At 44.9% G+C, this 14,758-nt stretch overlaps 1 protein-coding gene across 6 annotated transcripts in view; it reads right to left on the reverse strand.

Moving 5' to 3' along the window:
- The window catches only part of ASPH (aspartate beta-hydroxylase), a 1,438,894-nt gene extending 1,424,563 nt beyond the window's left edge, over window positions 1-14,331 (reverse strand). For all 6 annotated transcript variants that reach the window (XM_069621106.1, XM_069621103.1, XM_069621107.1 and 3 more), the window contains exon 1: window positions 14,152-14,331. In XM_069621106.1, coding sequence (XP_069477207.1) covers window positions 14,152-14,194 — 43 coding nt within the window. In that variant the 5' untranslated portion in view covers window positions 14,195-14,331. The remainder of the gene's footprint in view (window positions 1-14,151) is intronic.
- Between the last annotated feature and the right edge of the window lie 427 nt (window positions 14,332-14,758).

A 14,758-nucleotide genomic window follows, 5' to 3' on the forward strand; every position in this document is an offset into this window, starting at 1 on the left:
CATTAAATCTTTGCCCCTTACGTGAATGAGCAGTAAGGCTAGGTTGTTTTCTGATGTATTGCCTAACTTTTGGCATTCAGATGGAATATAGCAAGCAGGGCTGTTTCACAATGCAGCGCATAACTTGGTATTTCAGAAGAAAGGGAAAAAACAAACACAGGGCCGTCTTGCATGCAGTGTTCAACTGCTTGCCACACATGCGCCAGGGAACAAAGCACAGGTGTTTTTCGGGGCAATGTTTAAATGCGGTTTTTAGGTGACGGGACGTTTGTTTGGGCCTGTAAATGCACCCCACGGGCTTCAAGTGGATCCTCGTGACAGGGGCAAGGTCATCCAAGGTGTTAGAGATAGAGAGATGAAGGTTAGAGAGGGCTGTGTCAGGGTGTAAGTCAGCCAAAAGGTGCAGGGGGAGGGGAAAAGGTAGCGTGGAAGCCTCAAGTGACACACACTACATGGGTTGGATGACTGAGAAGGTAGGTGGCAGTGCTGAGCCGGCTTGACCTGAGGGGGTAAAGAGAAAGTGATCACTCCAAGAGAGGTGTGGTGAGAGGGTTAAAGAATGGGGGGGTAAGAGGAGATCAGAACATCAAGGATGTGCCCTGTAGAGTGAGTCAGACAAGAGGGAAAGAGTCCTGAAGAAGGGCTGGTTGCATCCAGGTGGATGTTCAGGGAGGGAGGAGAGGTCAGCCCACTCAGAGGAAATGGTGGCCACAGTGAGGGAGGCGCCACGAGAGGGAGAACCTGTAGACCAGGCATTCAAAAGAAAAAAAAAAAAAAACAAGGCTACACCCACACCGGGAAAGTTCGTTCTGGGTTCGGAGAGGATCTTGTTGCCATCTGGAAGGAGAGTGTCAAATCTCATGACTGATCTGTCCGTGAACCAAGTCTGGGAGAGAGAGTACATCCAAATCATGCTCTTCCATGAGACGGAAAATGTCAGAGGAATGTTCGACAGCTGAACGAGAGTGGAGTAGCAATGTGGAGCAGATTGCCACATTTGAAGGACTTCCGGGGAGGGGTACGTCCTGCTGGAAGTATTGGAGGAGCCTGAGGAGGAAGGAAGAGAAGGCAGTAGTCGGAGAGGAAGAAGAGAGCGCCAGCAGAGGGGTGGCGAAGGAGGAAGGCAACATGGTGGCCAGAGAAGCAGCAGGAGGTGTCGAAAAGGTGGCTGAGGAAGCAGAGAAGCCCGAGAGGGGTAAGAAGGGATAGCAGGAGAGGAAATGAAGTTGATAGGGTGCGGTCGAACAGGAGATTAGCCCGAGGGCCCTGGACCAAGACGGTGCCATTTAAGTAGACATTAATGATGGTCTTAGAGGAGTGGAAGGGGGCCAGAAGGCCCCCCCCACAGGGTGCCACCATTAATGGGAGAAGAGGAAAAAGAAACCATGGGGGAGGTCCATGGGCCTGGAGCGTTCAGAAGCTCAGGCCAATTTCTTACAAACGAATACTGCCTACTTACTATCTGCGGCTTATGAGGGCTATTAGACCCTTTTTAAGTGATACCATATTAACATGGCCAGAAAAAATAAATAAATAAATAAAACGCTCCACTGGCTTAGACCCGAAGACAGGATTAAGTTTAAATCCCTTACCCTAGTGCACAAATGTCTCTTCGGGAAAGCTCCCAACTACCTGAAGAAAAGTATTGTACTCTATATGCCAAAAAGACAGCTGCGCTCAGCAGGAAAAAAAAACTTGCTAGTGGACCATAAATATAAGCTCAAATCAGCCATGGGTAGATCCTTTGTAGCGCAGGCAGCTCAGATGTGGAACTCCCTCCCCTTGGCTTTGAGAACACAGGAGAATCACCTACAATTTCGAAAACTTCTGAAAACTCATCTTTTCAAGTAATTTTCGTTCCAGCTTGACAGCTCCTCTAGTTGATCTAATGAGGTCCCTTAGAAACTCGTGTATGTCTGTGTTACACCGCCCTGATGCCTGTGGACTTCGGCACTATAGAAACCTACATTACATTACAGAGAGAACTACAGAATTTGTCGGTAAGGGTCTGTCTGGAGGAAGCACTGGTGTAGGTATCAGCGATAAGGAGGCCTGGGTTGGAGACCAGGATGTCCCTTTTGAACTTCCTCCTACCAGACTTAGTGAGAGGTATAAGAGTCAATAAAAAAAATAAAAAAATAAAAATTTTAAAAATCAGGTGGAGAAGATAGTGAGAGAGCACCATATGGGGTGCGTGGAGGAAAGAAGAGGGGGCGAGGGGAACGCCAGCAAGGGGGGGGCACGAGAGGGAGAGGAGCACAACAACGAACAAGAACGGACCTAAAAATCTGATGCAATACAGAACCAACAACAAAGCACAGAGCACAACAGGGAACCAAGTAGTAAAGGAGGCAGGTGCAAAACAAAACTGAAACAGGAACCTAGAAGTGAAGAATGCAGGCAATTCAATGTAATGCCACAAACCGCGGAGACCACCACAATATCAAAACCACAGAAAACACCACAAGGTCAAGAACCTTAAACAAGGCACAGAACACAAGAACGTAGAAGAAAGAATGCAGGCTATGCAATATAATGCCAAAACCGTGAAGCACAACATAGTGTCAAAAACAGTACACAATAGATTGAAGGAATGGACTAAGATGCGAGAAGGAAGGGAGCAGTGGGGTGGGGGTGGGGAGGAACAGGATGCAGGGACCTACGATGTGAGGGAGCGCATGCGGCTAGAGAAGTGAGGGAGCGCACGCACGTGAACACGGGCACACTGTACTACCGCCTGGTCCCCTGGAGGTCGCTTTTGCTTAAAGGGTGATGGGCTTTAGATATAATATGCATTAAAGTAACTAACATACACATTTATCTTTAAATCCAATCACTTGATTATTCTCACTGGAATGATGTGCTTGTTTGGGCCCCAGGCAGGACAACCCTTGGGATTGAATAGGGGAGCAGATCCTCCAAGTTTTCCCTGCCCAGTTTCCTTCCCATCACCAGTTAGCCCTCCCCACCCCTGAAATGTAGGCTTTGTTGCGTCCCTGTCCCCAGAACCCTAAGGTCCAGAGGAATTCCCTATGACAAACCAAGAAAGGCCTTTGAGATTGTTCAAGCAGTCATCTAAGATTCCGATTTTCCTAACTTATGCAGACATTTTAAAAGCCATTTTTGTACGCATCACTCTTTAAAACGGTTCCCTATTTATCTCTCGTACAGTACAATTCCCAGAATAATCAAGCAGCCTATAACCAGAAGGGTCCGATTTGCATATAAGGCAAGCAAAGTATACACCGTTTATCAAGTCTGTTTTGAGTGTTGATCGAGATGGTCATCAGCACCAAAAACAGACTCCATCCACCAGAAGCACTGTATGGCAGGAAAAGGTGACAGTTCAATATTTTGTTAAGGATAATCGCCCATTTAGCACCCGCATCTGATCATCCGAGAGCGGGAAGTCGTTGCAAGGGGCTGGACATCACAAGATGCTCAGAGCAGCAAGCTTATAACAGGAAGTTCGTCCACTGTGGATAAAAATACGCAAAATCGGAGTAAAATGACTTTTTTTAAAAACCAAAAAATAAATAAATATAAAAATGGAACAGACGTAGATTTAAACTATTCTTTTTTATGGAATCCAAAGAAAACATTTCACTCAGCTGCAGGTTCATAAAGCAGCTTCATCACCTTTCTATCCTGCCTTTTTGTAATGCAATCAACCACATTCTATGCATTTACTGCCATTTCAGTGGCAGTCCGACATAGCAGTTTCGGTTTCCAAAACAAAAACTAGGCACCACGTATTTAGTGGATTCGCTTTAGAGGTAAAATGATTGACTGCTATGTGTCACAATGGGAAAGCACGCAGAATCGCTAGATAAATAAAGTATGGTTAAAATTCTGGACCAAACTTAGTAACTTGAGGTTGTGTAGCACCTCATGAAGAGTGATGAATTATGTTCCCTAAGCGTTTGCTGCTAATGTTGGGATTTTGCACCACTTATAAAGAGTAATATGCTCATTAAAATGAGCACACTCAAGACTTGTGTACAAGTTCACTCTTGGTATATTCTTAGTTATACGGCTGCAGCTTCAGAACAAAAAGGGTATACTCATTGGATAAATTCCGACAATGCAGCTCCAGGAATCAGACAGATGGAAGCGGGCCACCCAAACACATCACTGTGTGACACACTTGCATCATCACTCCGTGCACTCGCACAGAGACAAGACAAGGCAAAGCACAATATATTCTTACTGAAATGGGACATGAAAAAAAGGGGATATTGTGGGGGCGAGTGACTTTACGCATGACTAGTAGTTTACGACTTGAAATGATGGCCTCCACTAAGGGTACCGATTTGATCAACTTTGGAGGGTTAAAAATGCACACAGTGAAATTTTAGTAACACGCATGATGAGGCAATGAATACAGTTCTCTTGTTTGTGCTACTTTCTTTACTCCTGATGCATTTGGCATTTCAATGCATACATTCTGCCACCAACTAGCCATGGCAATGGGTTTGTACTTTGAGCCCCTATTTAGAAAATCTTTTCTCTCCAACAATGGTGGTGACCAGAAGGTGGTCCAATGAATGATCACTCGTGTGCAAGTAACGCCACAAGGAAGTGGCAATTAGTGAAATACTTGAGTTATCTTAACAGGAAATGACCATTTCCAGTCGCTATTTGTATATCAATGCACACAAGGGTTTGTTTATCAGGTTCTGCTGCCACAGGCTACTCCTAAATAAGAGTCACACCAAGAACCCCTTACACTTCGACCGTCTACACCCTTCGTAACCTGAGACTTGGTGACCTGCTCACTCTGCCCAGGTTTCCTTCCCTTGCTGCCCAATTGCCCGTCGTCTCCTCTTAATAGCTCCCCACTCCCTTGAATCTCTGCGTCCCTCACCCTGTCCTTCCCCCTCATCCCCATGGCTTGTAAACCACTTGTTGCTTTCCAAAGTTAAGTCCACGCAAAAAAAAAAAAAAAAAATATACAATAAAAATTTAAATAACTGCATAGAGACAAACTGGGTGAAAATTGCGTGCAAACCTAGTTTTCATTCGGATCTACGTGATCACTGCGAATTGCAAAATCTGTTGTGCAGTGATCATGTAGATCACTTTCCGCCATCCCGCATCCCTGTACCCCCTCCTCCCCCACTTAACTTTTTTGAGGGCACAGACAGGTGTGTGCCGCCGACACACCTGTACCCCAGCTAGTTCAGTTCCCTAGTTGGTCGAAGCCAACGATGCAGGGTCCCTTTTTCATTTTATTTTTTGTCCCCCGCTTCCACACCCCAGCAACCCCTGAATCCCATAATGCTAAACAAGGAGAGTGGAGGACACCCCATGTTCAGCATTATGGGCATTGGTTATTTCTTTTTTTTCACAAGCCGAAAGCGCAGTAATTGCGCCTCTGGCTCCCCCCCTCCCTGTTATTTGGGGTGAATGCCTAATGATTCCAAAGATGGTAGTGAGCTTTCAACCTAGTGACACAAAAACACATTCGAAAACCAGAAAAGGTCCCGTTGATGGATGAGGTGCTTTCAGTCATGGCTAGATTTAATTTAAGTCAAAACAAGTTAAATTTTAAACAAATAAAACAAACATGCACAAGGAAAGATGAAAAACAAAAAAAAGAACGTACATAATCTTACTAGGTGGGCGGTCTCCTTGCTACATATCCATGCATTTTAAAGGCCAACACATGCAGTGACATTTCCCCAAAACAATTGATCACACCCAGAAACATTACGTTTATGATGTTGCTTAAAGCACAAATATTTGAGGAGCAGCCGAATGCCTCTGCAGAAAGTCCCGCCCCCCCTCCTACCTATATGCTGTAAGCCAGAAATCGTGCCATGCGTGACACCAGTAGTTGTGCCCAGAATCCTTGAGAAAAAGGTATCCAAAAAAAATAAAACAAAAAAAGAAATTCATACAAAAAAAAAAAATATCAAATCACACTAAGAGATTGAAGAGGTCCCGAACGAATATGAAGACAGAAGAAAGAAGTTGGTGACATCACAAGAGATGAGCATGACGCACCGAGAAGAGTGGCTGAAGAAGAGGATGTATAGAATGTATGGAACCTGATGACGAAGTAAAGAATAGAGTAAATATGCGAAGTGAAGAGCACTGCAGAAAATGCAAGCCGTTTAATAACTGTACAGATGCAGCAACGCAAGTAGAATAAGTAATCTTAGAAACTGACTATATGTAGTGAATAGACCGCAGGCGGTGCTGCCATTATACAGAATCTAGACTTCAGTCTCACAATTTTAGTAAGCTTGAGCCCATGGAGAAGATGGCTGAAAGTTGTGTCGCAGCAAGAAAGCAGCTGGAATCGAGGAAAGACTGAGAAAGGCTGTCTGGCCTAGTGTCAAAGGCTGGAGCAGCCAAGAACTGGTTATCTATCCTTCAACAGTGAACGTGAGAAGCCGAGTCACCCTTGTTAAGGTGCAAAGAAAGAACACCGAGTGTCAAGCTTTATTCAATTAATACAATTAAATGCAAGAAAATTAGCCGAATTGCAGTCTCCGGTCACATGGCCTATGGATGGAAATAGAAGTTGGGCATGCAGCGCTAGACTTAGCGTGTGCTCACACTCCCATATATTCCCTGGGGCAAGGATACTTTACAAGGCCAAGTTAGAAAGCAATCTCCATGGCAGAAGGCATTGATGAGAGATGTTGGGCTAATTTGGTGGAGAGAGACAGTCAGAGTCCACCCACTGACACCTGGGGTACCAGCTTACATGCTGCTAGCGAGACAAAAGGGCACAGGGCTGCCAACCAATTGTAGGAGGCCATATAACAAAGAGCCTTATAGTTTGATAGCCAACGATGAGCTGTGTGTCAAATAACTGTCGAAGATGACTTGCATTGGGGTGGGAATATGTTGTCCACCTGAGACGGCAGCAAGGGAAGCAACCAGGGAAGGAAACCTGGGCAGAGTGAGCAGATCACCAAGTCTCAGGTTAGGAAGGGTGTAGACAGTCAAGGTTTAAGGGGTTCTTGGTCTGACTTATTTAGGAGTAGCCTGTGGCAGCAGAACCTGCTAAACAAACCCTTGTGTGCATGGATATACAAATAGCGACTGGAAATGGTAATTTCCTGTTATAACTCAAGTATTTCACTAATTGCCACTTCCTTGTGGCGTTCCTTGCACACGAGTGATCATTCATTGGACCACCTTCTGGTCACCACCATTGTTGGAGAGAAAAGATTTTCTAAATAGAGGCTCAAAGTACAAACCCATTGCCATGGCTAGTTGGTGGCAGAATGTATGCATTGGAATGCCAAATGCATCAGGAGTAAAGAAAGTGGCACATACAAGAGAACTATGTAATCATTGCCTCATCATACGTGTTACTAAAATTTCACTGTTTTGAGTGCATTTTCGTCCCTCCAAATTTGATCAAATCGGTACCCTTAATGGAGGCCATCATTTCAAGTCGTAAGCTACTAGCCATGCGTAAAGTCACTCGCCCCCACAATTCTCCACATACACACTGCACTCCATTTCGTTGATTATTGCTAGCCAATAGCTAGTGCACATTTTGTGTCTTGCTTTAATGTTGGTAAATAGTGCTATCCCCCTTTGTCATGTCCCATTTCAGTAAGAATATATTGTGCCGTGTCTTGTCTCTGTGCGAGTGCATGGAGTGATGATGCAAATGTGTCACACAGTGATGTGTTGGGGTGGCCCGCATCCATCTGTCTGATTCCTGTCTCCCAATTTCCTGAGACAGTTTGATAAGAGTTATTCTGCATTCCATCTACTGTACGATATGCTTTTTATTCAAGGCCCATAAGCTCAGGTATTTTGGCACCAACTACTGCGAGGTTCAAAAAGAGGAAAGGAGATCCGGGACAGGAAATAGCCAGTTTGAAAGGAGCGATTCAAGAAAGGGCGGACAACTTCCACAGCTTGGAGGGGTTGGGGGATGGGGGGGCAAGTAAAGGATGGAAAAATGTCCATCTGCCTAGTCTTAGTCTATGAAACGACCTTGAATTTTGGTAACAGAGTAGCTCAAGATCATAAAGTGTGAATCAGAAGATATTTCTTATGTTCGAACTGAATGTAAGGGTTCACAGTCGGTACGACGTCTTTTCATCGACTGGAATTCTATCGCAGTAAAGTACGACGTCTTTTCATCGACTGGAATTCTATCGCAGTAAAGTACGACGTCTTTTCATCGACTGGAATTCTATCGCAGTAAAGTACTTAGAAGGAATTGCTGTCAGCAAAATAACATAGAACCTATATAGTCGTAAAAGACCCGATGAAGCAACCTTACAAGAAGTTACATAATCCCCCAGCTCTTAACTGGGAGACAGGAGAGAACCAAGGAGATATGTTCAATTCAAGAAAGAGTACATCCCTTTGAAGTGAAAACAGTCGGTAAAAGCCACTGACAGTTGGGTCATAGCAAGCATGCTATTTTCACAGCAGTGCTTTGTCGACAACTTTCATTTAGTCATTCAAATTCTTTGGTCAACCATCTGGCTGACTCTGGTCGGGGGAGTTCTGAATGAATGTGGTCAGCCCAGTATTAATTATAGTCAATCAAGAGGGTTCAGGTCCCAGCCTGTTGTGTTGGCTGCATCTTTATTCTTTGCTGACATTTCAACTAATTATTAAGTTTACTCCAATTAAGAAGAAGTGCGGGTAAGAGAAGAGGTTTTGCACGAGAGCGGAAACTGGCACTTCAAGCTGAGACATTATCTCTGAATTGTTTGGCCAGGCCAGAGAACAGACCGACAGAATAGTCATCAGAGCAGCAGCAGAGAATGAGAACCAGAATACGTCTGGCAACATTATTTCATAAATCAGACTAAAAACAATGTTTTTTTTTTTTAACTTTGTTAATATGAAGTGCGGTAGTAGATGATGGCAATTGTACTTCTATTGTGCAATATTTTGAAAACACACCTTTGTGAGACTTTATTTTTTCACTTCTAATTTCATTGAAAATGTCTCCACGGTTACAATTTTGCAGCCACAATTTTCCAACAGCTGATGGGCAGTTCACTAGGTTACAACAGACTCCTGATATCTGAAGCCATTGCAACACAAGTGCCACCAAAACGGACCAGTGTAGGGGCAAAAGGTTAGCAAAATGTGTGCAAAGTTTGCAATAGATCATCTTCACTTTATCAGGCCTGCCTTCCGAGTTCTCCAAGCCATTCAGGACAGGAGGCCCAGGAAAACTAATTTTCCAGGATACAGGAGAAAAGTAAAATATGAGATCCATGGTAGCGCTCTCCGGAGCTACTAGACTGGTATTAAGGCAGTCTCCATTCAGACCAAAAGGCCAATACAGAAGAAGTCACATCTGCCAAAGATCTCGTAACTTTCCCAGCATAGAGCGAGTCTGCGGGAACAACAGTTCAATGTTTAACCTCCCTACAAAAAAAAAAATGAGATTTGCACAAAAACAAGAAGGTAGCACTAGTTGGAGAACCACCTCCTGTTCCGGAAGCACCTCAAGACCTTCCTCTTTGCTTCTGTATTCACTCACCCTCTCCCCTGCTGATCCGCTCTCTTTACACCGTGCACCTGGCCACCCTCTGTCCCCTGGGCCCAGGTACCTGCTCACCCTGCACAGCCTCCTGGCCACCGTTTGCACTGGGGACTATATCTGTACCTATACAGTCCCCCACCCCATTTTCTTCCTTGGTGCACTTATCATACTTACCCAGTATGCTGCCGTAAACCCAGCACTTGCCACTTGCTGGCTGCACTACCACTGTTTATTGCCTCTATTATTTATTATTAATCTGTTCTCCTTTTCACTTTCCCCCCTTACATGCACTTTCCCCCCCTTTCCCATTCACGTTCTCAAAGTCACTGGGCCTAGTAAGATCGTTGTTTTGTTCTCCCTTGTACCCCTCCCTTGCCGCGCTCTGAAACACGAGCGAAATCATATCCCAGAAAATAAAATATATCATATCCCAGAAAGACTTGGTAGGAGGGAACTCTTAAACTCCTAGTATTTCGAGCTTATGGGACATCAAGCGTCGGCTAAAACACAAAGAGTGATAGGCCTTGACTCAGTCAGATATTTAGACCACATGATGATCCCCTGTTTAGTTGCATTTAATCGGCAAACTTACATTTGTGGTATAAATACTGTTGTAAAGCTTTCTGCTACTTACCTAGAGTTTGAGCTCACGCTTTGGAATCAGGAATTACCATACCCCTGGGGTATTCTGTGCAAAGTGACAGCTCAGAAAATAGATCTGCTGCAAGCGAGCAGGAGGATGAAGCATACCTTAAGAGCCTTCGGGCTACAGGTTAAAGGCATGGTCTAGTAAAAAATTTTATTTCAAAAATAGATAGCCCACATTAAAAAAAAAATACTAGCATCCTCCGTTTTAAAACTTCCTATGTAAAATTGAGATATTTAAGCTCAAAAGCAAGCACAAGGGGCCACCATTTTGTGAAATGGAGGCCCTCCTGTGCTGGCTTTTGCGGCACTAATGAAGGAAAAGCCAGCCAGCTGTAGTAAACAAAGTCTACCGCTGGGTGGCTTTCCCTTCATTAGTGCCGGGACTCGGAGGACGCGGACCGGAGACCAGAGCAGGAAAGCTGCAGCTGAATCTCGGTAAGTGCTATTTATTTTTTTTACAAAAAATAAGCACTAGCTGCGTTTTTTTTTCTAAGTTTTCCGGGCTGGAGGAGCCCGGAAAACTTAGAAATAAAACTGCAGCTTTAAAAACGTTGTATTTATGTTTGCGGTCGCTTTTGAAGCGACCGCAAACATAAATACAACGTTGTGTTGGAAAACGCTGCGGTTTTAAAACCGCAGCGTTTTCCAACACAACCGTGTTGTGTCTGCCTGAATCTGCTTTTCCATTTGGGGCTCTCGGGCTCCCCACGGGGGAGCCTGAGAAACTTGGAACGAAAAACCGCAGCGTTTTCCAACACAACGTTGTATTTATGTTTGCGGTCGCTTCAAAAGCGACCGCAAACATAAATACAACGTTTTTAAAGCTGCAGTTTTATTTCTAAGTTTTCCGGGCTCCTCCAGCCCGGAAAACTTAGAAAAAAAACGCAGCTAGTGCTTATTTTTTGTAAAAAAAATAAATAGCACTTACCGAGATTCAGCTGCAGCTTTCCTGCTCTGGTCTCCGGTCCGCGTCCTCCGAGTCCCGGCACTAATGAAGGGAAAGCCACCCAGCGGTAGACTTTGTTTACTACAGCTGGCTGGCTTTTCCTTCATTAGTGCCGCAAAAGCAAAAGCCAGCACAGGAGGGCCTCCATTTCACAAAATGGCGGCGCCCCTGTGCTTGCTTTTTCGAATTTTGAGCTTGAATAGCTCAAAATTTTTCATAGGAAGTTTTAAAACGGAGGATGCTAGTATTTTTTTTTAATGTGGCCTATCTATTTTTGAAATAAAAATTTTTACTAGACCATCCCTTTAAGTCCATTTCAAGGTTTCAGGGTTGTAGGGAGAACATAGCAAAGCAGAGATACGAAAAGGGATACGCGCCATCCCAAAAAAATGAGAAGGTTTGGAGTAAAACGTTTTAGCAGAAGGCAGAATGCCTGCCTTGCTCTTTGTGTCTAATGAATCACGCTGTAACTCATGGATGTCAAACAAGCCCTAAACAGGTCTGGGTTGCTTGCATTTCCGTGCAGAGTAGCCACTTTTGTCAAGAGCACAGCCCTCGAAATGTTCCCATTGGCGGAAGGGCCCATACTGATGCATATGGCTGGTTTCGTTCTGTAATAGCACAAACAGGTTCATAAAACAGTTGAAGAAGCCCAATGCCAGTGGTTATGATTAATCCATAACTATCCATCCATCACGTTTTGGTGTCTATCAAAAGGTCCTTAATCGGCCTGCCATATGGGAAAATAGGGCTATAGTCTTTCAAAAAGGTAGAGTACAGCCGCGTGGGCCTACAATGGCATGCTGATTAAGTCAATGGCCCACAAGCCCCAGTGAAACGCAGCACTAAACTAAACAGGACAACTACAGTGTAAGCACGTGTTCTACAATTCCACCCCTTGGTTTGGAAACCATGAAAAATCTCCAAAAGGAACAGATATTTTATGGTTTCCCATGAGAGTTTTGCATTAAAACAAAGGCGTCCAAATGACTAAATCAAGTAACATGGCCCGTTTCGTTTTACACACAAAGATGTTACAAATGGCGAACCTTTGAGTAGCGCACACGGTTACGTTGGGGCAAGAGATTGCAGAAGCCGTGACGTGACGTTTGCTCGTTAGCTAAAAAGTTATCTGCAACCTGTGCATCTTCCTGGGAGTTGCACACCAGACCTGAAAATTGTGCACGGTTTGAAATATCCAAAACGTATTTTTTGAGAGGGTGGTGGGGGATTAGCGAGTGAATACCAAGTACATGAAAACGATTGCTAAAAAGGTTTATAAGTATATATCACCTGCATACTTAAGGTCACATCGTGTACTGTCGTGTTAAAAACAGTTTACGAGCAAAGGCCAAGAAAAACACCCTGAAATGAAAACCTTTGGCCCAGTGCGAATCGACGGAGGATTCCACTACGAGTTCGCTTAAAGCAACGAAGGGAGCGAGCGTGAGGCTCAGCCAGTGAAGAAGCAGATTGGAAACATCTGCTCCCCTCCCCCTCCAGAACTGACACGTTCACATATGAAAGTGGTGGATGGGTGAGAGTTTCAAGCTCTGCGCCCGGCTAACCCACACTGAATGAATGGCATCGCCCTCTCCATCCATTGGAAAGCTGAACGGGGAAACGCTCACTAGAATGACAGCATACTCCGTCATAAACATGACAGGCACGTCCCACAGACGGCATACACATACAGTATAAGATGTTCAATATGCACATTCCTAATGTCCCCCAGCACTCGTAGTATGGAACTTTAGATTCGTCTCTGAATAAACCAACTTGCACTGGGCTAGTAAAGCATGCAAGTCACCCGAAACACCCTTACCATGTCCCCATTAAACAGACGGGGACGTTTTTATAATTAGTCCCTCAAAAATGTGACAGCAGAGGTGTGTGTGTGAAGGAATTGTTCTTAACAGAAAAACTCGGAGTAAACATATTGGGGGTACTTTTTTAAAATCACTTGGTTTCTTTCTGACGAACAAGCGTTCGTATGAAACCCAAACGCACCCTCCCCCTAGTTTTCCCTCGTCTTTGCGAGAGGAATCTGCCCTACTTTCCCTGGCACGGCTTTAATCCCGCAACCTTTTTTTTCATAGAACCTTGGCCTTGCCCAGTAAGCAAACAATCAGTGGGGTTGAAAGTAAACTACACAAAATGGAAGGCACACCTTAAAGAGACCACTTTTTTTATTTATGAATAGTGGTGGTCGAAAACAATTAAGCACAATAAGCAACTGGCGTGAATGATACATGTTAAAACGCAGACATGTTTTCACTTGAAGGTACTAAACGAGGTACGTTTTTGGTGGTAAATAGGTTGGGTAAAAATGTAAAAGCGTTTTGTGTAACTTGCAAATGATGAAGCTACTCTGGGAGCATGGTGTTAAACCTCAAAGAAGGGCACGTGATAAAGGTTGGCACCAACTTTGGGATCATTTAAAATATGCCATTTAAAATTCTCTGCAAATGATTGCACTCCCGACAACCCTCACATCCCACACTGGCAGTAACGGCTAGCGGGTGATAATCAGGTTCACATATTGGGGAGAGTAAAAGACAAACAAAACAGTAGCTGCCGAGAGTTACACAAGCGAAAGGACAACACAGTCATCCACAACAATAACTCAAGCAGACTTAAAAGCACAGCATGGCACAAACATTTGCATAAGCAGTGCAAGGCTAAGGAGGCATTGCAATGCAGATCGATATACATCAAAACAGACTTAGCAATGCACAGATAGGGTGACAGCTGAATGTACCCTTTTATAATTTACAAGCACGCCATTGATGCATCAAGGGACTTGCACAGCCAAGGATATGTAAATCTGGGCACAGAAGCATGGCGTATAGACAGAGCATAAACACATCATAGGTGGGCATCGAATAGGTAGCAAGGGGTTGAGAGGACAAGCAACATAGGACTGCAGGTGGCAACATAGTACATTAGTACACTGCACAACGACAGAAAGCCACACGAATAAGCGTACGGAGCACAAAGTTACGTTTAGGAGTACATAACACACAGGAGAGGCGGGGGGCACATGCTATGACGACGCTGTACTTACCTTTCTTGTTCTTGGCTGTCTTGGTCCTTGGTTGGTTAGCCATGGTCAGAACTGTTTAAACCGTCTGCGTTGTGGGTACTGCTGGTGTTAATCTCGTGTCGCCGTGGCTGATAGTATTGCACGTAGTGGGCGCTATCTTATCTCTCGTGTCTTACCTCTGGTTTACTGCCAGGGATTGGGGCTGGCACGCCTCACAACGCGCTTGCGCAGTGACAGTCGGAGCCGCTCCCAATCCAAGGTGGAGGCTGACATTCCCACATTCACCCCGAGAGCCGAATCACAGCGCCACGCATCCCAATGCCGTATCCCCGCCCACTCGCCAGCACTGGCCAATGGGGAGAAGGGAAGAAGCTGCTAGGAGGTAGTCTTGAAACTGTCTGGGCTGTCCGTGTCAGGAGTCTGTGGTGTGGGTTGTCAGAGCTCTGCATGGTACATCCCAGAAAGCGCCCTGAGTGATTGGTCGTCTGAGCCACGTAGTCGCGCCCTTCCTGTGCACATTTGATGTTCCTTTTGTTTTTCCCTCCCAGCCGTCTGTACTCCCAAGAACCTTTTGAACGTGGCACAATGGAGCCAAGCCGGCTCTCGCGAGGCTTTAGTGGAACAGGGA

The sequence above is a fragment of the Ambystoma mexicanum genome, chromosome 5q, assembly GCF_040938575.1.
Source record: "Ambystoma mexicanum isolate Mex_15411 chromosome 5q, UKY_AmexF1_1, whole genome shotgun sequence".
Taxonomy (NCBI): Eukaryota; Metazoa; Chordata; class Amphibia; order Caudata; family Ambystomatidae; genus Ambystoma; species Ambystoma mexicanum.